This window comes from Leptosomus discolor, chromosome 8 (assembly GCF_034619465.1).
Source record: "Leptosomus discolor isolate bLepDis1 chromosome 8, bLepDis1.hap2, whole genome shotgun sequence".
Lineage (NCBI taxonomy): Eukaryota > Metazoa > Chordata > Aves > Leptosomiformes > Leptosomidae > Leptosomus > Leptosomus discolor.
Window position 1 is genome coordinate 38444486 of NC_141398.1, and position 24596 is coordinate 38469081.

The window sequence follows — 24596 nt, forward strand, 5'->3', positions numbered from 1 at the left end:
CAAAAAATACTCATTCACTGTTCACCCTGAATCCTTCCTTCCGCAAAGCTGTATGGCAGCAATGTTACGACGAAGTGACGAAGAGCTTACCCTGGAGATAGAGGAGGAAAAAAAACATAGAGGACTCTGTGTAGCGTTGGACTACAACCAAACCATTGCTTTAATACATAACCAGAGATACAATCAAATTTAGAGAGATAGCTGTCCATTTAATATATTCCAATTAAGATTTTGGTCTCAGTCAGCACGGGGAACTGAATTGTGCTTGGGACCGTGAACAGAGAGTCCGTTTTAACATCTTCTGCTGTAACTGTTCTCTTGGTTTTCTCACACCTTCTAACAACTCCACCTGGGGAAATCCTTCATCCTCATCTCCTTTTCTTCTCTTCTGGTGTTTTTTATGTTTATTTCCTTTGCCATCTCCCAGTGGACTTTCCATCTCTTTCTCTTTTGTTTTTTACAAGATCTTTGATGCCACGGCTCTCTCTTCCCAGAAGCTCTTTCAGGTAATTTCCAGCTCTATTACGATTTCGGTGGCTCTGCCCACCAGGACAATCCTCTTTGCGGCCCCGAGCATATGGCAAAGTCTCTCGTCTGGTCCCAGATGGACCAAACCTATGTGGAGAACGGTCTCTGTTTACTGGTGGACGAGACTGAGCGCCCACAGCACAGCCCTTGTAACACACTTCATACCATTCTCTGTAGACTCTTTCCCATTCCCTGTATTGTTCCTTTTCAAGTGGATCTCCAAAGTCAACAGATCTGTCATAGTAAGCTTTCATATTGTACAGTAGAACTTCTCTGTACCTGTTAAAATACTCGCTTTCTCCTACCCCTTCAGGTACAGCCCGTTTAGCAGGAGACCGGCCTCTAACTACTGGAGATCTTGACCGTGAATGGGATCTTCTGCACGGGAGTGACCTTGACCTTGAACGATACTTTCGACTCTTCCCTTTGCCTCTTCTTGGATATGGCGGCGATCGCGAGTAGGAATGACAGCGGGAACGACTAAATGATGGAGAGTAGGACGGAGTTCGGGAAGAACCTTGTCTTGACTTGGAGCAGGTATACAATCTTCCAGAGTAAGGTGAAGCACTAGAGGGAGACTTGGACCTTAAAAAAAGCATAACACACACACAAAAAAAGAACTTAATTCAAAGCAGTCACTAGTGACTCTCCCCCATTTCTTTCCTCACCAATTTGGTTTGGTTTCTTCTTTCCTCTCCATATGCTTATGTCAAAGCTTCTTTCGGCTGCTAAAAAAGTTTCTGCTCATAAGACAGAACAGCTGCTGGTTCGCTAAGTGTTGAAACATACAGGAAGGGTAAATCTATTTCCACTCACTTCTGTCACATGAACTACCGTAGCTATGGATTGATTTAAGGTGGTGTATACTGGCCTTAACTGGTACATGAATGTGCACATTTTTCACTACTCCTCGACTACATGCAGTGTGAATCAATCTTGTCGCAGTAAGATGCAAAAAGAACAAATCTAAATCTTAAGGGCTGCAGTGCACTATAAACATCAAGGAAACATGACTCAGCCTGAAGGCAGTAAAGCTTGATTTTATATTGCCAGCTATTTAACTCCACTACTTATTTGGCAATTTGTACAGGATGCAAAATACTTGTACTGCCATGCTACATATGAGACAAGAAAAACGTGTGGAGAAAAAACTCAGGGTAGCTGATGTTTTCTACCCCCTAAATCACTTGGGCAGGAGTCTGAAGAGCTCTCTACTAGTTATTGAACCCAGATGTCCTAGCAAAATTTAGCGCATACCTCTAGCTCTAACCAAGGATAGTAACCGCATTTCAAGAGAAGTCGTATCTAAAAGCTTCTCAGCTCAGCCTCTAGTAATATGCCTCAATGCCATTACTCTAGCAAAGATACTGACAGCATAACTAATGGAGAGCTCTTCAGACTCCTGCCCGAGTGATTTAGGGGGTAGAAAACATCACCTACCCTGAGTTTTTTCTCCACAAGTTTTTCTTTTATTATTTATTTATTACATCCTCCATCTGACTGGGGGCAACCCCAGGCACAAATGCAGGCTGGGCAATGAGCGGATTGAGAACCGCCCTGCAGAGAAGGGCTATGGGGCGTTGCTGAATGAAAAACTGAATATGAGCCAGCAATGTACAAGGGAGGTGGAGGCACAGGCACAAAGACTGCTGTTGATGCTGGTAGTGCTGGCGCCTGAGTCCTTTGGGTATGTTCACTGTGTGGGCATCCTCGATTTGAACTTCTAAAGAAACCCCAAAACCTGCGTCACTGTTTGTTAACACTCTGCCCTGATTTTAAAGAAGAAAGCAACTGAAGCAGAAGCATGGTGCTGAGCACTTCTTGCTCTCAGCTTAAGCATTTTTCTCACTGCTTTCTGTTCATTTGAGACTACTCTCATTTCTTGATCCTCATACTTGCCTTCCACATCCCCACCCCCAACAGTTCCATCAGTGGGCAAGGAGCGACTGTGGATTGAAGGCTGCCCATGCTTAAAAGAGACTCCCATCTCCCATGTGTCAAGTGCCCACCGCTCCTGTGCCACTCAGAATCACAGAATCACTCCTTGATGCTCTTCATACTTCACACTTCTGATGTTCAAAATACTGCACGGACAGTAACCCATCTTCTCTCAAACTTCTTTTAACTTCCTCCACGTACGCTTCCTATGTTGTTGCCTCATGATGATGTATTTGGCCTGTTCTTGCCCCTGAATTGTTATTTTCTTGCTTAATGAATTTGAGATTTTAGACAATCTGTGGGATGGATCCTGGTTTTGTTTTGATTTAAGATTTTATAAACACAATGCACCCTTACAATCTCTCTGTAACAAATATATATCAAAAGGAAGGACTAACTTGATACTGCAATAATAGATAAAATAGAATCCTCTCTCTCCAACTGAGAGAAAGCAGCTTGGCTATCTGAGATGACTAAATTGAAGAAGTTTAATATTGTCATAAAAGAACAGCGTTGACTTTTCCAACAATTTGCTCAATCAGCATCAATTAAGTTGTTAAAAAAAGAATGTTGGAGGCTGATTTCTATGGGAAATGAACTTCTTCAGCCCTATTCAGCCAGTAATCGAAAGGGTGGCTTTCTGTCTGGTCCTTTAATTATATTTAAGTTTTAGATGTACTTATGGTTTCCTCAAAAAGAGTCCATTTTTCATAGTCCTCTTTTCAATCACGTACTGGCGTTTTATTTTACGTCACCTTACTGCAAGCACAGATCCCCTTTGTCACAGCCAATTCAAACTAAGCCGTTTAACAATTAATTACCACGTGTGTTCTTCACAACTATCTGTGCATATGTATTTCATTACAAACCAGTTGTTGTATAAGTTAGGTGTTCCGGCGCCGTTTAACAGGTTACAAGTAGTACCATACTGAATTTCTGTAGAGTACTTACAGTTCGCAGCCTGGTCCGCCACCTGCTGAGCAAATTGTGCTGGACGTCACTGGATTGCCTTTGAGAGTGGGGAGAGGGGAAAAAAGAAAGTCTCATTCAGTTTACCTGAAGATAATTGTTTAAAAGAAATTCTAACGTTATAGTTACTTACCAGCTGTGGGTATTGATTGTCCTTGGGGGCCCACAAGACTTGGTAATGCTGATTGTCTTTGTACAGGAACCTGACAGCCCTTGTGAAGAAATGCAAACAGATGGAAAATACGCTCTACTAAAATACAAGGATCACTGCATATGTTGAAATAAAACTTACCTTCTCTTCCAACAAACTGCTGATGGTGTAGCCACTTCCATTGTTGAAGTTGTTCACAGCCTAGAGGCAGAAAAACATTTACAAAAACGTAATACGAAACTTCAGTAGACACACGAACAAAAGCCTTCACAGAGTAAAATCACTTGTGTATTCCTGTAAATGCTATCAAGCCTAAAATAAATCAATACACAGAGATATGAACACACCACATTAAAGACTGATACTAACGACTGGTAACTGAGAGTATTTCAGTTGGTAACTTCAGCATTAACCCCGAATTTGAAAGGGAGGCAATCACGTTCAACAAAAGTGTGACCTGAATTTGCTAGATTGTCTCTAAAGAGTTGTAAGCTTCTGTAACAACAGATAACGTATTTGAAAAGTCAATTCAGCCTTGCTTAAGGAGATGTAAATTACTATTTTCTCCCCCTTCAACTTTTTACAAATAGACTTTTCTTACAAACAGTTTACACAACAGTCACCACGTTACCTGGCGTAGGAGCTTGTTGGCAACTAAAGCATCAGGAGAAACATCTGTCTGATGACACGTAGGGCATGTATGTTCCTCAGATTCCAGTAATGCTGTTCTAATACCTGTGAATAATTAGAATCATCAAAATAGTTTTCAGTCAAACCAAGGAAATCTTTTGGGTTCTGACCAGTTATAAAAACACATAGATGATTAATGGATGAATAAGGCTTGGAATGGGCAGCATGAAGCTAGAAATGTTCAATAGCACAAAAAATTTCTAGCGGGCAGCAAATAACTACACAGGTTTGATATTTCACTGTTGTGACATTTGAAGATGCAGAGCAGGCTGTGTCTTGATGTTTTGACTAGTCTTTTTTCCACTGTCTAGTACAAGGAGAAGTCATCAACCTCAAGGTTAACGAATAAAGCACATCTCAAAAAACCATCACCAGGTTTGGGTTCTGAAGGTTTTAACCACCTCTCCCATGGAGAAGAATGTGGATTAAATGCCTAACTGTTTGTTGCGGACCGCAGTAAGTCACCAGAGCTAGCTATGTAATTTTGTATGAGAGAAAGGGCTGTGGACAAACTAAACGCTTTCAATATCTAATCCTGTAATCACCTGCACAATTATGCACTCTTCTCCTCCTCGTCCTTCCACACGTAAAGGGGATTTAACCAGATATGTAAAAAGGGAAAAAAGCTTTCTTTTTTTTTTTCCTTCATATGAGACAAGTCCTTCCTTTTCAGGGTACACTTAAGTTTTATTCAGAACTGGTAACAATTTTGATACCTCCTATTTGTGTTTTCAGAAGATCAGATACGATATTTTAAAATAACAAACATGGGAGTCACACTTACATTCATCACAGTAACTGTTTCCACAGCAGGGAATAACAGCTGCATCCGTCATTATATCTTTACAAATCACACACAACAACTCCTCTGGAATAGGATTATTTGAGGAGGAGGAGGATGGCTCCTCTGGTAAAAAGGAAGGCTTTTCCTTCTTTCCTCTAGCATAAGCTTCCCTGGAGTGGGGGCGGGGAGCGGGGGGAAGGGGAAGAAAAAAGTTACAGAGAGGTAAAGGAAAACTTTTCCAAGCTTTGGATTTTATCAAATAGATGGAATTCTTCTCACCCCACAGCAGCTGTCTAAAACCTCTCCTTTGCCAGAAGGCAATGTAAGTTGCAGGCTCAGGATAAAGTTAGTCTCTGAGTAAGTACATTTTATAAATGGAAGAAGTCTATGACAGCTGCTACAAAAGGAGTTCCATGACAGTAAAACAGAAGTGCTACCAAGTGCATTTGAAAAACAGCCACTGTCCTCGGCACACAGTAGTTATTTTCTTAGCTGTTTTCTTAGTTGTTTTACAGCAACAGGAAAACTTTGGTCTGTTTTGCCCATGAGATTCAACAAAAGTCAAAGGGGGGAGGAAATCTCTGTCCAACAGCTATTTGTTAATTTTTGCAAGAAGCCTTTGAAACATAAAACAGAAGCAAAATGAGCTTGCAAAGAGGACTCCTCCACTATAAACACTACTGAAATGTTTTGCAGAAATACAGGTTCTTAGCACACCACAACTTTAAACAGACTCTAGGGGCACGAACGGTAGGACAACCCTATTTCAATATTAGAAAGTATCACAGCTTTTAAGGTTAAGATGCAACGACAACGCTTCCTCCCCCGTAATTACAGATGCTGGCCAACTTGGTTGCATTGCCACTCAGACATTTACGCGCGGTTTCTCTCATTCACTTTTTGGTCAGTCCAACTAATTCCATACTTACGCATTAATAGTTGGTATTGCATATTTCCCAGTCTTCGTCAGCATAGCACCCTTTGTATTGGGATCTTCCACCTCCATCAGGAAACTCTTTGGAATTCCTGTGCTCCTTTTAATTCTGGGAACAGACTGGAAATTTTTGTCCTGTTCAGAAAAGAAATGCAGACAGATCTCATCTTAAGACTCGCACTTAAAAGGACATTTCAATGATTAAGCAGTAAAAGCCTTTAAGGATGTTTAGGCGTGTTAAGGAAGGTTGGAGCCACAACCTTCCTTTTTTGCTAGGTTCCTTTTCCCCAGCAGAAGGGTTGCTCCACTAAAGTACTTAATTTCCTACGCGAATATGGCCAGGATGTTCCAAAGGCTTGAGCAGTGTTTCGAACTCCATCAACATTCTTTGGCTTAACTTCCGATTCCTTAAGGGTGAAGTATCCCTTAGCCCAGCACCCGCTCGGAGATGAGGCACAAACCTGCTCCTTCTCCAAAGCGCAGTTCAGAGGGAGAGCTTAATGCAGGGCTCTCCACTAGTCATTGGAGAAACTTATATTCATCATCTATATGTGAAGGTTGAATTCACACTCCACAGAGACTCATAATTAAAACACGCAAATATTCAATGAATGGGGACAACAGAACCATCCCAGGGTTTATACAAAATACTTAAAACTGGGAACTGTCATTAAAGAGTTAAAACCAGAAAAAAAAACCACCAATATTGCAATACATAAAAATATGCATAGATCTTTCACAGAGAAAGATCTATGGATATATTTAATGCCTACGACCTAGAAAAAAGAAAAAAATTACATTTATAATTCCAGGTTTCCCGTCAATTTTGAAGGGCTTTGCAACATTGCCATATAACCTCTACTTCACCCCAAGAGAAACAACTTTTAATATGAGTATTCACGGTACGTAACTGCCGAGGTAAAAGAATTAAAAATTAAGCAACCCCAGAAGTCCCTCACAATCTTACCCCCTTTGTTGGGCAGTCCTTTCTATAGTGGCCAGGTATTCCACAACGAAAACAAATATATGATGGGGGAGGTGGGCCCAAGGGTTTCTCCACGTAACTAGAAGTTTTGGGGGGAAAAAAGAAAAAGGTATGCATACGTCACTCTTGTTAAAACAAACACCTCTGCAATTTTTCCGTAATCTTCAGACAGGTTTGACGTTATCAACACTTACTTGACTGGATCATACGCACGGCAAGACTGTATCATCATAGCCTTTATTTTATCTTCTTCGGAAGCATTGGCTTCAGTCAGATTGGCAGTCTGTTTAACAGACAATTGACACACACATTAGAAACACATTGAAGCCCACACAGCCAAAGACCACACCACTCACTCAATCCTGCAAAGAGCAGCACAACACCAGCTGAGGCTGCATGAAAACAGCTGCTTATCTAGAACAGAGTTGTCCTGAAGATGTTCTGGGGAGTCCTTATGCCGCTATATGCTCTTTATGTGCCCTTTAACCTACTCGAAAAGAGCGTTCCTGGGCACTCAAAACCTTAGGCTCTGTTTGTATCTTACATCAAGACACGTGTAACCAATCCTATTTTTTTCCAAGTGGACTGAAGCTATGTGTAGAAAAAAATAGACTATCCAGTATTTTTAAACTGATTTTTAAGCTCCAGAGTATTTGAAGGAGAAGATATCCACTGTACATTTAACTGAGAAAGATGGATGCAAGTATCATTATTCACATTTTGCAGCATTAAAAGGACACACAAGTTAAAGCATCAGGGCAGTTGTTCCTGCTTGCTGAAATTCAGCCTCAGAAACAGCAGCATTAAAAGGAATCAAGCTTTTTGTAATCCCTCAGCAAGACAAAAGGCTCTTTTCAGTAGAAATTTCAGTCATGTGCTGTAGGCTGTCCAAACTGCATGCTACCCCCCTGCTAACTTCTTCATACTAAGTGATTTAACTACAATAAACACAACCTGCAGTTTTTTCCAGTTGACTGTGTCCTTTCAATGTACAAATTGCAACATCAGCTTTATGCAGAACTAGATCTTCAAGTTATTGAAGCCAGCTGATACTTTTTAAGTAGTATTTGTTCAAATGAGTTTATTACACGCTAGTCCAGATACAAGCTGGGTCTAAGGGAGTGACTGTAAATGATTTGAACCTTCAAGCACCTATCATTCAGATTGGCCACTCAGGTGTTTGGTTTTATATGCCTTCATTCACAAAAGCATTACATAGCTGTTTCATAGACACAAGTTTCTTCTCAACAGTAACATAATCCAGATCAACATCTATGAAAAAACATTTCCATTATTATTTACAGAAAACTGTAAAAGTACTTGACTAGTTTGTTTGAATCCCAAACGGTTTACAAAACACACAAAGCATTTCTAGGAATAGACCAAAATTCAAACATGGCATTTCATACACAGTAATAACAAAACAGAATACTTTTCCCAACACATCGCCTCCATGTTAAGCCTGTTTGCACCAAAGAGGTTAGAGTAAGGAACAGACTTGAGCTGCTTTATGTTTTGTTCCTGTATTTTTCTGAAACACTTACATTTTCTCGAAAGCTTAAATGTGTACACCACTTGGAGAGTTTTTCATAACTTAGAGTAAAACTTCACATGCATTTACAGAAAGAAGGACACCTTTAGGGGCAGCACTAATGGAGACCAATTTCTTTTGGTGGCTACCTTCCAAACTAATTTTTTTTTCTTTTTTTTTTTTTTCCCCAAATGTACATGATTTAATTCCTGCAGTGAGAAAGGGAAGAAGTTACCGGTGGGAAGAGATTTCTCTTTCTTGGAAATGAACTCCAGCCTTTATTTTCAGAAGACAGAACTGGCTCCTCTGCATTAGGCCCAGCCTCCTGTAATCTTTAAAGGACTAGCCATTTAACGGACCAGCACTACACCTTTTCTCCAAGCGCAATCACTAGTGTTTGCCCAAAGTTACACATTGCTGCGCAAAAAATGCAGCAGTTCCATAGCAAAACAGGGCAAGGCAACAGTTTCAGAAGGGGACAGCTGCTAGTATGCCACGCATACACACTGGTGCATTCCTATAAACAATCAGGTGCATTTACACAATTTACACAGTCCACGTTCAAACAAATTAGATTGTGTGGTCTGCTGTATAGATACTACAATTTAGGAAATTGTGTAGCATTCAAAAAATGGATCCGTAACTATAATGAAATTCAAAAGCAGCCATGCATTTGTGCCATCTTCCAGAAACGTTTCTATTTTGGCTGTTGCAACCCCCCCGAAATGTCCATAACTTACAGCCAATTACATTCCTCTGTGAAAATTGTGTCAGTTTGCAACGCAAAGTTAACAAAACGTATGAAAAATGGTAAACAGCTGCTTCTTTGGGTCTTGAAGATGAGTAATGCTGCAACATTACATTGCGGCTGATAAGGTACTCCCCTTCTATCTTCCCAAACTGGGAACTACTCTTTACAGGATCCTATCAAAATATACACACATTTTAAAGTTAAAATAAATACTTTAAATTATTAAAAAAATAAATTAAAGTTTTGTTCACATTACAACAGTTATCCAGCTAGAATTCACAGTATAAGATTTAAAAATAGGAAGCAAACACTTTTTTTTCCAAGTATGTGACAAGAATATATCTATACCTTGATAAGCTGGGCCAGAGAAGTACATGCAGAAGGGTCATCAATCTGTTCACAAAAAATTAAACACATATTCAAGTTCTACAACTAAAACAGAGCAACAGTTAACCTCTACTCTAGTCTGAAAATCTCCACTATGTCCTCTGACTGTCACTGAAAGAGGCATATCCGACCTACTGTAATTTGTATTTGTTCAAAACAAAGTCCAAACCTATGACACCTTAAGAGAGTGCCTATGTGGTTCATGAGAAGAAACTAAAATAACCAAACCCACTTGAGATCAACTTCTTGCTCCAGAGTATCTCAGAGAGGGACCCTTGTTAAATGCTCACAGCTGCTTAAAAGTCAAACAGGTAAGGAAGCTGTCAATTTGCAGCTAAAAAGGACTGAAAATAAAATACTTCCGTTTCTTTGAGAAGGAAGCATCACTACAGGAAACTTATTTTACTTAAGTAGCTTGTAACTTAATCTGTCAATGTCTCATCATTTATAAATGCACACAGTTATGCTTTTATGAACACTGTATAGCTGCCTGCCAGAATAAACCACAGGCATATCAGCCCCGAAGCATGAACTCTGCTGTCAAAAAGTTTAAAAATGCCAAACCCACCATGCCCCACAAAACCCAAATAAAAACACCAATCCAAAACATCAGCCATAAAAGTAACCAACCACTTTGTCTAGAAAAAGATAATCTGCTCCAATTACTGAAATAAAGGCGTTTACCATGACGGAGTAGCCTACAAAATCTGAGAAAACTGAGTTCTTGTACTTTCTTAGACCACAGGCCATACTATCCAAATTAGTGTGGGAATTTAAAATTTTTCTCCTTGCTATCATACCAAAACCAATTTTTAATGATGATGAAAATGGGATTCAGAGCACAATCCTCTCACTTTTTTCCTCCATTGCCACCACATTCCTCCCTCCCAACGGCCTACTGGAACAGCCTGCAGGAACAAAGTCCCGAGGCCACTAGTTAGTGACGGGCTGCAGTGCCTGTTGAGAACTAATACCGAAGGGCAGTTTTTCCACAAGCCAAAAGGATAACTCTTGTTCCTTTTCCACCACACTGAATTATAGTATGCCACAACCAGCAGTTAAGCTTACACTAGCAAAACGTTATCAGAAAGGCACTGGAATCACTGCTTATTATGTCTTCAGTTGCTCAACAATTTAGACTGGAATTTCACAACATAAACTCAACAGCTCTCCTCAAGAAGTTCCTAAATTGATCAGAAAAGCGATGAAAACCCTTCCTTGGAAAAAAGTCTTGTCCTTCATTACCTAATGGAGTGGAAGAATTCAAGGGAGCAGCTTTAGCAGACTCTGGGGAAAAAAATATCTACAGGCAGAAGATGATTCCTCTCTCCAGTTAATCATTCCTTTTCCGTATGGTTAGCAAAGCACATACCAAATTACTGTAGCACTAACTAAAAAGTTATTGAAAATGTGCCTTTGGACCTGGAAAAAATAGCCGCCTTTCCCTTGCGAGTCTTACCAGAAGTTGCAACTTTCCTTCTTTCCAGAACGTTTTGTAGCCAGTTCTGTTAAAAATCAAGCCTGATCAAGAATTTTGAAGCTTCATGCTTCATGTGCCACTCTTTTTTACATGTGGAAAAACACCCTACATTCTCTCCTGGCAGGCACAACCACTATCATCCTGTGGTTTTTCAGAAGCAAACAAAAAATTAAGAAAGCTCTCTATTGGAGTCTAGTGTTAAACAGTCTAGTATTGGCCATAACCAAAACATAACAGTTAATAAACTATTAATTAGGTCTTGTAATTTTTTTAGGAAGCATTTATTATATGGCCTGTAGGCAGCAGTCTAATTTCTTATAGGAGGTGAAAGCACTCCTTTCTACCTAAAAGTTATCAAAAGCCGCAAATAGATAACTAATGTACTATTTAGTACGTTTGCACAACAGCCATCTTCCAAGGATCCTACATTCTTCTGGGGTTTTTTTCCTTTAAATTTCTACTGACGTATTTCCTGCCAGTCCTTCTAATTAGTCAAGCAGAATCAACACCTCCACAAAACTTGTATACAACCCTAAGATAATATTGCAGAAGAACTGGAAAGAAAACCAAAAGCCAAACCGAAAACCCAGACTTGACAGTCAATGTATTAACTCCCATTTTGAACAGGAGGCTAAACATAAACTAAGACAAAGCAAGTAGGAAAGGGGACAGAAAACAGGAGGAAAAGGGTAATCTCACTGCTGGAGTGCTGCACTTAAAATTACAGTGGTTGCTAATCTACCAGTGCAGCCAGGAAGGATCACAGTTGTGCTTGACAGCGCTAAAACAACGGGCACAACCCTCTGCATTTCTGTAGCCTCTAAGGATGAAGACCAAGTAGACATCCTTGCAGTTACTGAAATAGTAAAACTAAACCAAAATGATCCACTTGCTTGCTTTGGCTGTAGTAACTGTTGGATACAGCACAAATTTGCAAGTGTAGAATGACAGCTCATGTAAGAGCAAGACAAGGAAGAAATATTCAAAGTATAAGCTTTTGTGCATCCTTTTTATCCTTTTTAAAAAAAATCTGAACTAATTTTAATTTTGCTGCTTTACTGTTCAACAATAATTGGCAAGCTTTCCGGTCATTTCAAAATCAAATAAAAACAGCCCCCCCCCCCCCCCCCCCACTTGAGACCAAGGACCAAGACCTGAGTTCACTTTAAGACTAAAGATAATTGGGTCTCCAACACTAGAAGCACTCGAGGCTGCAGTGCTTTGAGAGCGAGAGGACTTGTCAAGAGAGAGGCAAGGCTTCCACCCTCTCTATGGCTACCCACAACTCAAATCAGGAATCATTTAGCTGCACAGAACCATCCTCAATACGTATGGGATATGTTGGTTTTGACATTTGTTTGAACCCCCAAGTCAAAAGTACAAACAGTACCCAGTTTAACAATGATGGTTTATTGGTGGGTTTTGATACCATTTTCAAAAACCATGAGGCAAAAAAGGTATTTAAGAACAAAAGCTAGGTGATACAATGTGCAAATGGCAATACAGGAAATATTCTAGTATATTCAATACAAAATACAACGCATTACTAGGCACCAATACCAGTATTCACTGGTATTCACGGTATATATTAGAATATAAGAGTGAGACTGTGTTTTTACGTACTGCTTTTGATGTTCCACTCGCTGGCTCAGTTTGACTTCTAGAAGAAATAAAAGTGATCAGAACTTAAAATAAAGCACTTGTACCCAACACACAGCAGTGAAAAAAAGACTATAAAACCTGAATAGCAAAACATTATGTTCTGATAGCCTGGTGAATGTGGAAATTTTTATGTCTCTCTTGGTACATTCAGTGCAGTTAAAAAAAAGCAACCCAAATCCCATTTCTACTCTGTCACAAATTACTCTCAGACTTACAGGCATATAACACAACAGTGCAAGAGGAAGTCCTCAGATATTTTGTCTCTGCTATGTAAGTATCAGAAAGATGAAGTCTGTACTAGAGTTTTGTGTTCTTAAATAATCAACCCTCCAACTAGGAAGGTAACTTTATCCAATCCATATATCCCTAGTATTACAAATAGGTACTGGATACAGTACTTTAGTTTCTAAGACAGGACAGGGATAGTCAAGGCACCTGGAAGTGCAAATTTGCTGAAGTGAAAAAAACCAGTCATCTGACAAAGAAATAACAAAATGTCAGCAGCGCAGTCTGTAGAACAGTGGTTCTTTGTGACAGCCCAAGCACTGTGTTCTACCATACTTCGCCATGAAAGTGCCAAAATACTAAATGCGTTATATGTGCTATGCTGACTAGAAACAGTGGTAGAAACGTCACCTGAAAGCTGATCCTGGGATTTTGTGCAATGTAGGAGCCCTGTGACAGAAAAAAAAAAAAAAAAAAAAAAAAGTCTTACTTGCCAGATTTTGCTTTAAGATCATCTTGAAAATGCTACAGTATTTTAGGAAATGTTTATTACATTTGAAAACTTGCTGAGATTCGACATACTCATTGATCTGTACCTGCATGCTACTCATCATGAATCAGACATGCAAACATTGATATAGTTAACAGACAAGTCATACATCATCCAAAGTGTCCCCTAAGCACAGGCAATTCCAAGGCTGCTGTGGAATTCAGGTACAAATAGAAAGGCTCAGGATCCCTGACACTGCTAGGACACCACCAGGCTCGCAATTACAGTCACTACCTCCCAGAGTTGAGGAAGCACACAAAATACTTTAGATTACCACACAATGGTTTCTTCACCCATTCACCTTGGAAGAACATACTACAAAGTGAGTAAGGCATTTTTGAAGGCCTCTCCATCATTCCAGCACACACTCCTCGCTCCCAAACACCAACCACTCTACCGGCTGTTTCTGCAATGTTTCCAGCCGAAGGAACACAAAGCTAATCTGCCTGGTTCATCTTCAGGGCTACCACACCAGTGCCAGTCTCTCCTTATTCCCACCCACACACAGGCATTGATTTGACCTTTGATGCCAGCAGCTTCTATCCTCTCCTTTTACGGCAGCGTTACAATACCAGGAGAGGTGCCATCCAGCCAGAAACGGAGGATGCATTGACAAGATAGCACTGAGCATGCACATTTAAATCAACCCCCAAGCAAGGCCATGTTTATAAGCACAATGCTGTGGCATCCAGAGTTGCTAGGTAGTGCCTGAAAGCACTGCAACAACTACTGCACTAATAGGCCCAAAGTTTACATGTACAGTCACATAAATTCGGGGCTTTTTTGCTTGCAGATGCTTCTTGGGTACTAGGACGCTGCTGTACTCTTTGTTCGAGACATGTTGTAAATCACCAGCATACTTTCTCTATTGAGAACCAACATGAGAAAGACATGGCAAAACCACAAGCTAATAACTAACTGTGGCGGAGAGGCACCCTGTTAAGGCAGCTGGAAAACATGACCATTCAATGTTAACATAGCTGATACAGAACTGTACTGTATGAATACATACACGACAGCAATAATTCTGTAGTCAGGATTGCTTCTCTGTAATTTTAATCAATACATCCTATTCTCTGTCCTCCACAAATCTTAGGAACACAGAATTAAAACCTGGAGCACAGATATCAGCTGGGGGTAAAACCAGGCTTAGAAAGACAACTAGTAACATTTGGTAATGTGCTAAACTGCTTAATCAGCTTTGGGTTCAGAAAGGATTAACGGTTCCTCCATTGTACTCCCACAAAAGGCAACACACTTTAGGGTATTGTTCTTTTTCTCTATGCAAAAACACCAGGTTTGTGGCATCAGAATACCTGCCATATCCACCCACCCTCCCCCAAATGCAAGAAACAGTCAAACATTGAGAATCAGACTCCGCTGAGAAGGGAACAAATGATGAGTTTACACTACAATGCGCATCTGTCTTCATTATAAAAGCCAACCCATAGAATAAGGAATCTCCCCACGCAGAGGGAAGAGGATCTACAACTTGGCTCTCAGAAAAAAGAACAAAAGGCCCAAGAACAAACCCAATAGAATCATCCCAAAAGTTACCATTGCTGGAGTTTGAACCCCATGTCCCAGCAGGCCTAAGAATGTCAGTCGACTTTGGGAGAGATACATTAAAATCTATCCCATGAGAACAAAAACTAACAGCAGCGTTAACAAGACAGACACAATCTGAATGCCTCTGTAAACTAATACCCATTTAAAAAGTTAACACACCAAAACCCCTCACAAAGAAGACAACGCTTTATGGATACTTACGTAACAAACGGTTTGCTGGTAGCTTTAACTCCTCCAACAGGGATTCTCCTAACAATTACTGATGAGTTCTTAGGAATCAGGGCATTATCATCTGTGTATTCTGAAAACAACACAAATAGAGAAAAAAAATTAGTCAATTCGTAAGAATGTATGTTAATACGTAATAGCACTTCAGAGAATCCCTTTACAGGATATACAAGCAAAACTTTCTTTGTAACACCACACTTTTATTGTCCCAACACACCAACAGTACATTTCAAGAAATCTTCAGGTTTGATCATCAAACACAAGCAGCAAAATCTTTTTCGTTTTTTTAAATAGTCTGAATGCCTACAGCAAACTGGTCTCAAAGGTCACCAAAGAAGAGCCTGCTAATGCATGAAGTTCTCTCCTGATCTAGCTTAAGTTGCTTTTGCTTCTGTTAGGCTACAAAACCAATAGATCTCTGGAGAAAAACAAACCACAGCAAAGTCTCACCTGCATAAACCAGATTCTAAAGTCTGACTAGCCCTGCAAGAAAACAGGCACTTTGCTAACGCACGAAAACTCTGCGCCATTGCTTTCATCGCCGTTCCCTAAACGCGATTCACCTCTGCTGCGAGTGCTCAAGGCTGGCAGAACACAGGAGAGAGCCTGCCACCTCTGTCTGTTCCTTGGAGCTTCGTCCCTCAACAACCCACTTCTCAGCTGCTCAGTGCCTTACATTTAAATGGAAACAAAACTGGCAGTGCCGGAATGTGGATCACAGAAACGTGGGGGTGTTTTGAGCTTGCTTTCACAAGCAGGGCAGAACTGGCTCCAACTAAAGGGGTCTGAAGCCAATCATCTACCTTGATTTAACCAAAGGGTCACAAATTCTTTCAATTCACTTTCTGCAGTGCAGAGAGATTCAAATGGAATTACTTACAAAGACAGCCTGGAAAAGCCTTTTGAAAAGAGTGTGTGCCTGAAGCTTTCCATGCTTTGCCTTGGCTTACACCATGTTGGTCTTTTGAAGAGGAGGAAAGCCTTCTGACTTTTTGCATAAGGCCCCAACAAAAAAAAAAACTACCTGAGACACTTTGACTGAGTAACTTAAAATGCAAAGATCTCTCCATGAGAATGGTTTATATATTGCACTTACACAAGCTGGATAAGACTAAATATTTTAAAGCACTACCAGCAGCCATTCCTGTAATCTGCATGCAGTTTTACATATTAATAGCCCTTGCCTTTGCAGACCGAATCAGAATGATGGTCTGAAAACCAAAGATGCTGTGTATCTAGTCAAGCTCTGTCAGGGTGGTTTTGATCTGTGGTCACACACCAAATAGGAATATTTCACAATTTATGCTCCGTTTTTCAGTATATTATTCCTATGGGCAGGAACCTCCCTTAGACCAAAACATACCTACCAGAAGACATCATTTCAACAACAAAATTAAAATTTTACTTCTATTTCCACATGACTGAATGCTTCTTCAGAAAAACTAAGAAATCATTTAGCTGAAACTAATTCCTGACCTTCCCCCCTAGGGAACTGAACAGCAAGCTTCCCCTGGACTTCAGAGAAGTGTAAAATTGTAGGGGAAAGGACTACCAAGGATGAAAACAGGAGCTTTTACAGAAGTCATATATCCTGAAAGCGACTCCTAGAGCTCTTCTCAAAAGGAACATCTCACCCTTACACAGCCACCTGTCAAGACAGGCCAGCACTGGGACTTTCTGGTGGAGGAGTACTGAGGCCCAGACAAAGCAACAGGGAGATGATGCGGTTCTGGAAGCCCAAAGCAGCTGGTCCTACCTGCTGGGTGGAGTAATACAGACTATTCTTTCTGCTCCAGATCACAAACCACCAGATTCAGACCAGTTCAGAGTCCCATTTTTGGTTTTATTTTCTTTTGTATTTTGCCTGGTAAGCAGAATAGAACATTCTACAAGTGTTTTGAGTCAGAATGTCACAGGGCAGAAAAGAGTACTCAAGAAACCTCAGTTTCTGGCGTCTGCAGTTCTTCCACAATACTGTGAGAACATCTATTATAAAAGACAGGTCAACAAATTCAGATCAAATTAAAAGGAGGCAAGTTTAAATGCATCATTCTTGAGTGTAGGCTTTTTGAAGGGAATTCTGACTTTGTTGAATATGCCTCTAGAGTAAGCATGGAAGAGGAGACTCAACCCACCCCACCCCTCTTTTTAAAACAGATCTCAGCCACCCATTTTGCCCTCCCAGCATCTTCAAAAGAGTCCATCATACCATTTTTTTCCACTGACATTTAAAATCCTCCTTACTCTTCGCTTTTATTAGCATTGCTTCTATTACTAGATTTCCATTATGAAACGTAACAGTTACTGAACTGTAAGAGGTTAGAGTACTCGGAAAAAGCTGAACAAGTAGGCCACCTTCCCTCAAAGTTCTCTTTGTTCTTGCCAAGATCATTTCAACATTTAGTCAGGACTCCTGCACAGACAAACTTATAAACCCCCAATACTTTATGACCACATGTAAGAACTCCAAACACGCCGTTTAGGTGGAATATCCCGGTCTAGTTTTTTCCTTTATCTTCTGAAGACGAGTTTAAACATCTACATCTGACTAATAAAACTGACCCTTCTGCAGCAAAGCCCTTAAAGCAAATTAATTTTTCAAAAGCTCTTGACAGTTCTATTCAATACTACTAGAAAAATTCTAGACTTCTGGCATGTATCTCTACCTACATATGCCATGCAATCCAGCGGCATCCCTAAGAGCCCCAACATTGTGCTGTTAAGTCTCTTCACAGACACTCTCCTGAAAATAGTTTAAATACCTGCAGATAAACAGCAAGCTTTAGGTCCAACCACTTTAAACGTTAGCGCTGAAGTTACAGTTACCTCAGCATACATATTATGCTGGCTAAGTTTTACTACATGAAACAGGAAGAGAAAAAAACCCACTAATACACATTTTAAAGAAAAAACTGTCATCAGAGTGTCACAAAACCACGGGGAGGGGGAGAAGTTTAATGTTTAAGGAATGAAAACACTCTACAAGTCTTCTTATTTCTGAAAAGTCACATCCCAAAGTCTTCAATCATATTCAAACTTATCCAGATAGCAGATTACCAAACTGAAATATACTAAGTAATTCAAAACCATTATAATCCCTGAGAGTCAATCACCATTTATTAGATTTAAAAGCATTTATGACTTCTCTAAGAACATTTCTGATGTATATTCACAATAAATGTTCTGCCAGAAACCTTCAGTACTGCCCTGATATGGTTAACACATAGTACCGGGAAAAAAAAAACATGGTTAGAAGTGAATGATGAAATGATGCTCAATAGCATCTGAATGACAATGTCTTTAGTGTAGAAAAGAAGTTACACCAAGAAGAAATTCCAAAGTCTAATTTAGATACAGAGAACACTCATGTGCAAGATGGCTTTAAAGGGTCTGCATAGCTTACAACTCACAGATACACTCTTGATCCAAATATTGCTAGTGAGCACCTTCTGCAACAGCCACAAAAACAGTGGTGGAGTAAAACAAGTTGAAGACCAAATCACGTCACCAAACCCACTTTTTTCCTCAAACTAGCCACCTGCTCTATTTCTATCACTTTCAGCTTTCTCTGCCAGATTTCTAAGAAATCTGTCAAGTCTGTTGTCATGAGACATCCTCCCACGTTTCCTTGTTATTTTACCTAGAGGAATTCCAGGAAACCAAAACTTCTGTAAGCACTGTATGTCACACATCAAGCCCGGATTCCTCTACGCCTCGCCTCATGCCTAAAACACAAATCAGAACAGCAGCTACAAAAGAACAGCTCTGTGAGGCCCCCAACACAAGTCACAGGTACCGATCACGGCCAAATAGCACTGTCGCTTCCCAGCCCGCCTCGTCCCTGGCGCCGCTTGCCTTCCTGGTCCCCCCGCATGCCGTCGGGACGAGCCCCAGGCTGACTCACATTACGTGGGGACAGCCACAAAGAGCAGAGCATGGCTCCTGCAGGCTGTGGCTGCCACAGGGCGGTCTGCACCACTGCCAGCCAGGAATATGGATTATACATATTCATTCCATCAACTAGCCATAGGCACAGTCCACACTACAGCAGCAAAAAGGGCATTTGAGGATTTGCCCTCAACCCGAGCTGAAAAGTGTATTCCAAGTGCATTAATACCACCCACACAGGTTAGAACCAGTATCTTTTCTGCCTCTGTAGCTTCTAACTACTGGTATCTATGGGAAAAAGTGTTACGGCACTAAGTTCCACCTGGAAGAACCAGGATAACAGCAGTGGCCTCGAGCCTAACCTGGTATTTAGGCCCTGCATGGCTGCCGTCCCAATCCTTAAGAAAGGCAATTAACAATTGTGCTTCTGACTGGCACCCCTGGTAATAGGGTTAGCATAATGAATGCCATTTTATGAGGCAAATGGCCAGGCTCTGTGACTGAGCTGGTCACCTATCAGTCCCCTTTCCCCTCCTCATCAGACCCTGAAGGTCCCGTGCCCAGGCAGCCTTCTTCTCCCCCTCCTTATTGGCCTCAAGGTTCCTGGGCACCTTGAAGGCCTTGAAGGCCCCAGGCACCCACCCAACCAGGTTGTGATGACCCCGTCACAGAACAGGGAAGCACAGCAGCACACAGAACATCGTCTATAAAATCAAGCAGCACTTCTCCCTCTTCTCCTCCAAGGGCTAATTTGTGGAGCAAATGACAAATGGCACCTTCCCCTCCTGTGGGGAAGACATTTTCTGCCTTAACGCAACAAATAAAACTGTACGGGAACGGTGTGAACCTCATGGAGTTGCCTGGGTCTTCCACCTGCTCTATAGACCCAAAACTAAGACCACTTAAATAACAACACTTTGACAACGGGCAGGTACCAGGTACCCACCAGATGCCCAGTGGAATGAGCTCCTTCTCCTGCTGTCTCCAACACACAAACCCTTCAAAACCCCCACTGCCAGCCTGTCGCTTTTCTCACAGTGACACGAGAAAAGGGCATATGGAAACCTCCTTTTATAATGGGGAATCCCTTTATCTACCACTGAGTCCCAGGCACCTAACCAACCAGGTTGTGATGAACCTGTCACAGAGAATTAATAGGAGGACAAACAGCAGGAGGAGAGAAAGCAGGAAGACAAGCAGGATGAACTGGTGGATGGCAGGAGGAAGACGAAGGGGATGAAGAGGATGACGAATATAGAAAGAGGATGAGGAGTGAGAAAGAAAAGAAGGAAGAGAAGGAGCAAGAGGAGGAGAAAGAAGTGGTGGGGGAGGAACACAAGGGGCAGTCAGAAGAGGAACAGGTGGCACAGGACTAAGAGCAGGAGGAAGAACAGGAAAAGAAGAAGGTTGAGCAGGAGGAGGAACACGACTCCCCTGATGCTGGGTATCTGACACATGTTTAATAAAACAACGTGCCCTCAGAGATTTTGTCTGTTCACCTTGAGCTGGGGGGGAAGGTGTGTATGTGGGTAAGGATGATCTGCTTCACCCTTGTAATTTTTACACCTCTGCAAAAACACTACCAGATTCGGACTAGAGGACAGCCCTGAAGTCAAAGGGTAACTGACCAAGAAGGCTCCCACGACACATTTCCACCTGATTGCCTTAAACAAACCAGACTTTGGATCCTGATTGCTCGCTTCACCCTGTCCCATTCTGTGCTGCCGTCAGCCAGGTGGTCCCCGAGACTCCGCACCCACAGCCCCCCTGCACCTTCTTTGGTCTCGGCATTGGCGATCTGCAGGTCACAGCGGGTCGCCTTCAGCTTCTCACGGCCCATGATCTGGTGCTTGAGGTCGCACAGGGAGATGTGGAGGCCATTGAAGGTGACCGTATCATAGTTCAGCTTGGCGAAGAACTTGTAGTGGATGCACGACATGGTGCGCTCCTCCTCGCAGCCCAGGTGGGCGGGTGGACGACGGGGAGAGGCTGCTGTGGCCCTGGCTTGGCCTCTGCTCCCTCTCTCGCACACCACGCTCCCAGGCTCAACTGCTTGCTCTGGCGACGCAGGTGCCCCTGCCTCAGCCTTCCACCGAGCGGTCTCCTGGACACCAACTGCATGACACACTGCACCCACGCGCCCATGCCTCTCAGGAGCAACGCACTATGACAAAAGGCCCACGTCACATGGCACAGGGCCCCGCCCTCTCCGCCTAACACCGAGTGCCCCCTAGGGGAGGGGGAGCTTGTCAGCCCCGGGTCTGTCACTGCCCCAGGCGGTGGGTGTCCCTGCTGCCACCACCTGGGCCTGTCACTGCCTGGTGTCCCTCCTGTCACCCCGCAGGCTGTCACCACCCGGTGTCCCCTCCTGTCAGCAGCCAGCCAGGGCATGACAGCCTGGGGGAGAGGCAGCGGGCTTTGCTGTGTGGCACTCGGCTGCCCGCACTGCGGGGCCAGTGAAGCGAGGGACATCTCAGGGTGTTTGAGTGTATCTTGTTGCATGTATGGGAAGTTCAGTCAAAGAAACCAATGGCCATTTCTGTTCATTGCCGTAAACAACGTGCTTCCCAGCTGTGGCACATCCACAGTTGCTTGACTTGCTGGAGAGGAGGACTAAAAAGTACACAATGAACCATTAGCATTAGGAGGTGCCCCAGGACAATATTTCTTGCTTTCTCAGTCATCACAGCTGCTGCTGCAACAGCCCTGGCACATGAAATCAGGCCTTGAATTACGGGGTCTAGTTCTGATGACTAATACGCTACGGCTTGCAGACATTTCTGGGCTAACTGGCTATTCCTTTCTCTTCATATAAAACTAGTATAAAAGGCTAGTTGTAGTCTGGCAGGGCTAAGAGGGAGCTTCCACGACTGCTTGGTTTAGATCTTCAAATGCCTTCTGGGTTTCCGGAGTCGGGATTTCAGTGCTGTCCTCTATAGCCAAGGGACAGTTATTTTTACTCTTTGTGCCCGTCTCTTTTTCCTGTTAATAGTGCTCTGGAAGCCCAGGTTTTAATATGGCAGCCTTGCTTACAAGTCTGTGGTGGAATATGGATTATATGTCTTCATTCCATAAATTGGCCATAGCCACAGTCCAAACTGCAGCAGCAGAGGCAAAAGAGCCTGACCATCGGATGTGCACTAGCGGCCCACCCTCTACCAGAGATCAACTCTCCCAGGTATCTGTCCCATTGAATTCTCAGTGGTCCAAGGACAGGCACCTACCTTAGGAATTTTCTCTGAAGAAAGGAAGCACACCGCCCTTCCGCCAAGACAGGTTTGCCACCAGTCTGAAAGGAGACCCCTGAGTATGCTTGGAGAGCAAACCTATTGACAAGCCTACTCACTCTGCAGGGGCTGGGAAATGGAAATGCCAACAGAGCCTTAAAATTAATAGACAGCATGGATGAAAAAGGACTATTCAGATCTTAGGACCATACAGGTGAAAAAGGGAGTCTTATGCCTGGAACGTCCCATAGATCTGTTCCTGTGCTTAAAGGCAATTGGTATTGCTCCACAGATTCTTCCAAAACCTTACGACAGACCACATCCACTGAACGTGGAAGGGAGATTCTCCAGAAGCCCTCACAGAAAACCTATTCTAATAAGCCATCATGCTGTAGATTTCCTCCTGGGTGGAGTTTATCATCAGGCCCTGCAGACTCTGAGACAACGTGGAAAGTTGCAGATAGATTCACTTGCTATTCTGCAGGTATTCTGCGTGCTTGCACAGGGGGTTCATGTGAGCAAACACTCAAAAGTAAATGGCGACAACTGACCTCATGGCCAAAGCCAACAGGGCTTTTAGACTGTAAAAACACATATGTGAGTAGCCTTAAGATTGCATGTAAATAATCAAGAATTGTAACACCGGGTCCTTCTCAGGATCCCAGCCAAGATGCACCTTTATGGCCAGCAATAAAAAGGTGTTTTAGCTAGTGTATACATCTGATGCCTTTTCTCCCGTACCCACAAGTGAACTAGAAGAGAAGTGCAAGCAAATCCATTTTAGTAAAAGTTCACGTCAACATTCAAATAGCCAAAACTCTGAATAGCTACACTGACCCTTACTTAGATATTTATTTTACCTTCCTTTGGTAAGTAACTAAGCACATTCCCGCCTACCCACAGTCTTTCCTCCCAGACTCACAGCTCTCCTACATAAGAAACATAAGCTACATAAGTTACAGACAAAAAAAAAACCTGCTTTGGTGAACACCAAAACTCCTATGACTTTCTCAAATTCTTCACTGCCCCATCTGAGAGTCAAGGGACAGGATCTCCCAAAGGCTCTTTCACAGGCACTGCCCTGAAACCCGTCCCCTGTTTCCCTACTAGCGCACAAAGAGATAAGGAAAAGTTTCACTTTTAAAGTCTATGTAGACGGTTTCTCAAATTAGACAAGTAATTTTTAATGAGGATAAACCCTTTGCCTTGCATCTGGCAACCAACAGGGATGTGGACCCAGCAGCACAGACCACTGCCATGCACAGACCACTACCCTATGCACAGGGAAAGCACAACAAGTCGGACATGGTAGCAAATAATGCCAAAAAATGGCTCTTCAGATCAGTTCTCTGTATGATTGGGTTAATTCTTTTAGTCAGACACAGAAATTGGAAGTAATTTCTTCTGCTGCTGCTGAAGTAGACTTTCAAGCAGATATTGCCAAAGAAAGCAAAACAACCAAAAAAAGTTAAAGCAGGTACTTTCATCCTCACTAGATGCACATCATTGAAGTGTTTCGCACATTCTCTTGTCTACACTAAAGGGCACCTAAGATGCATTTGAGTTACATGGCCGTTAAGCGCACACCACTACCAGACATTTCTCTACACTGAAGGATGACAGCAGTGTACCAGGACAGTCCTTTATGCACACCTCACTCCTGGGTAGAAATCCTACAGAATTCTTTAAGGACAGAAATACAAAGACCTGCAGTAAGCTCTTTAAACCAAGCACAGCAAATAAAAAGCAAGCAAAAACCCAACAGGTTAACCTCTGAGGCACTAATGAGGAACAAAAGGTCTCCCCTCAAGCCAACCAACCCTCACAAAACAGGCATGTGGCTTACAGAGATTCCAGCAAAGAAACGGCAGGTGGAAGGCAACCCTAATAACTCCAGCACAAGTGACCAACGTGGAAACGGCAGCACCAACCCTTCTGTTCCTCCTACAAGCTCTTCACCAGCCACGTGAAGAGGTGAACAGAAGGATGATTGAATCAGATCTGAGAAGAAAGAAGTTACCCCCCCAAATCCAAAAGATCAAGAAATCAATTTGAAATACGAATTCACATCCACTGTCATGGATAGTGAACCTCACCTTAAGCACAAAACATGCCTTGA

At 42.3% G+C, this 24596-nt stretch overlaps 1 protein-coding gene across 1 annotated transcript; it reads right to left on the reverse strand.

The window, feature by feature from the left end:
- Nucleotides 1–209: 209 nt before the first annotated feature.
- On the reverse strand, nt 210–21189 carry LOC104343142 (E3 ubiquitin-protein ligase RBBP6-like). The gene is given in 14 exon segments (XM_086468798.1): nt 210–313; nt 316–457; nt 459–1113; nt 3336–3439; nt 3728–3787; nt 4218–4321; nt 5061–5230; nt 5990–6129; nt 6962–7058; nt 7174–7262; nt 9610–9654; nt 12752–12788; nt 15336–15435; nt 21024–21189. Coding segments are annotated over 14 exon segments (2013 nt in total).
- Between the last annotated feature and the right edge of the window lie 3407 nt (nt 21190–24596).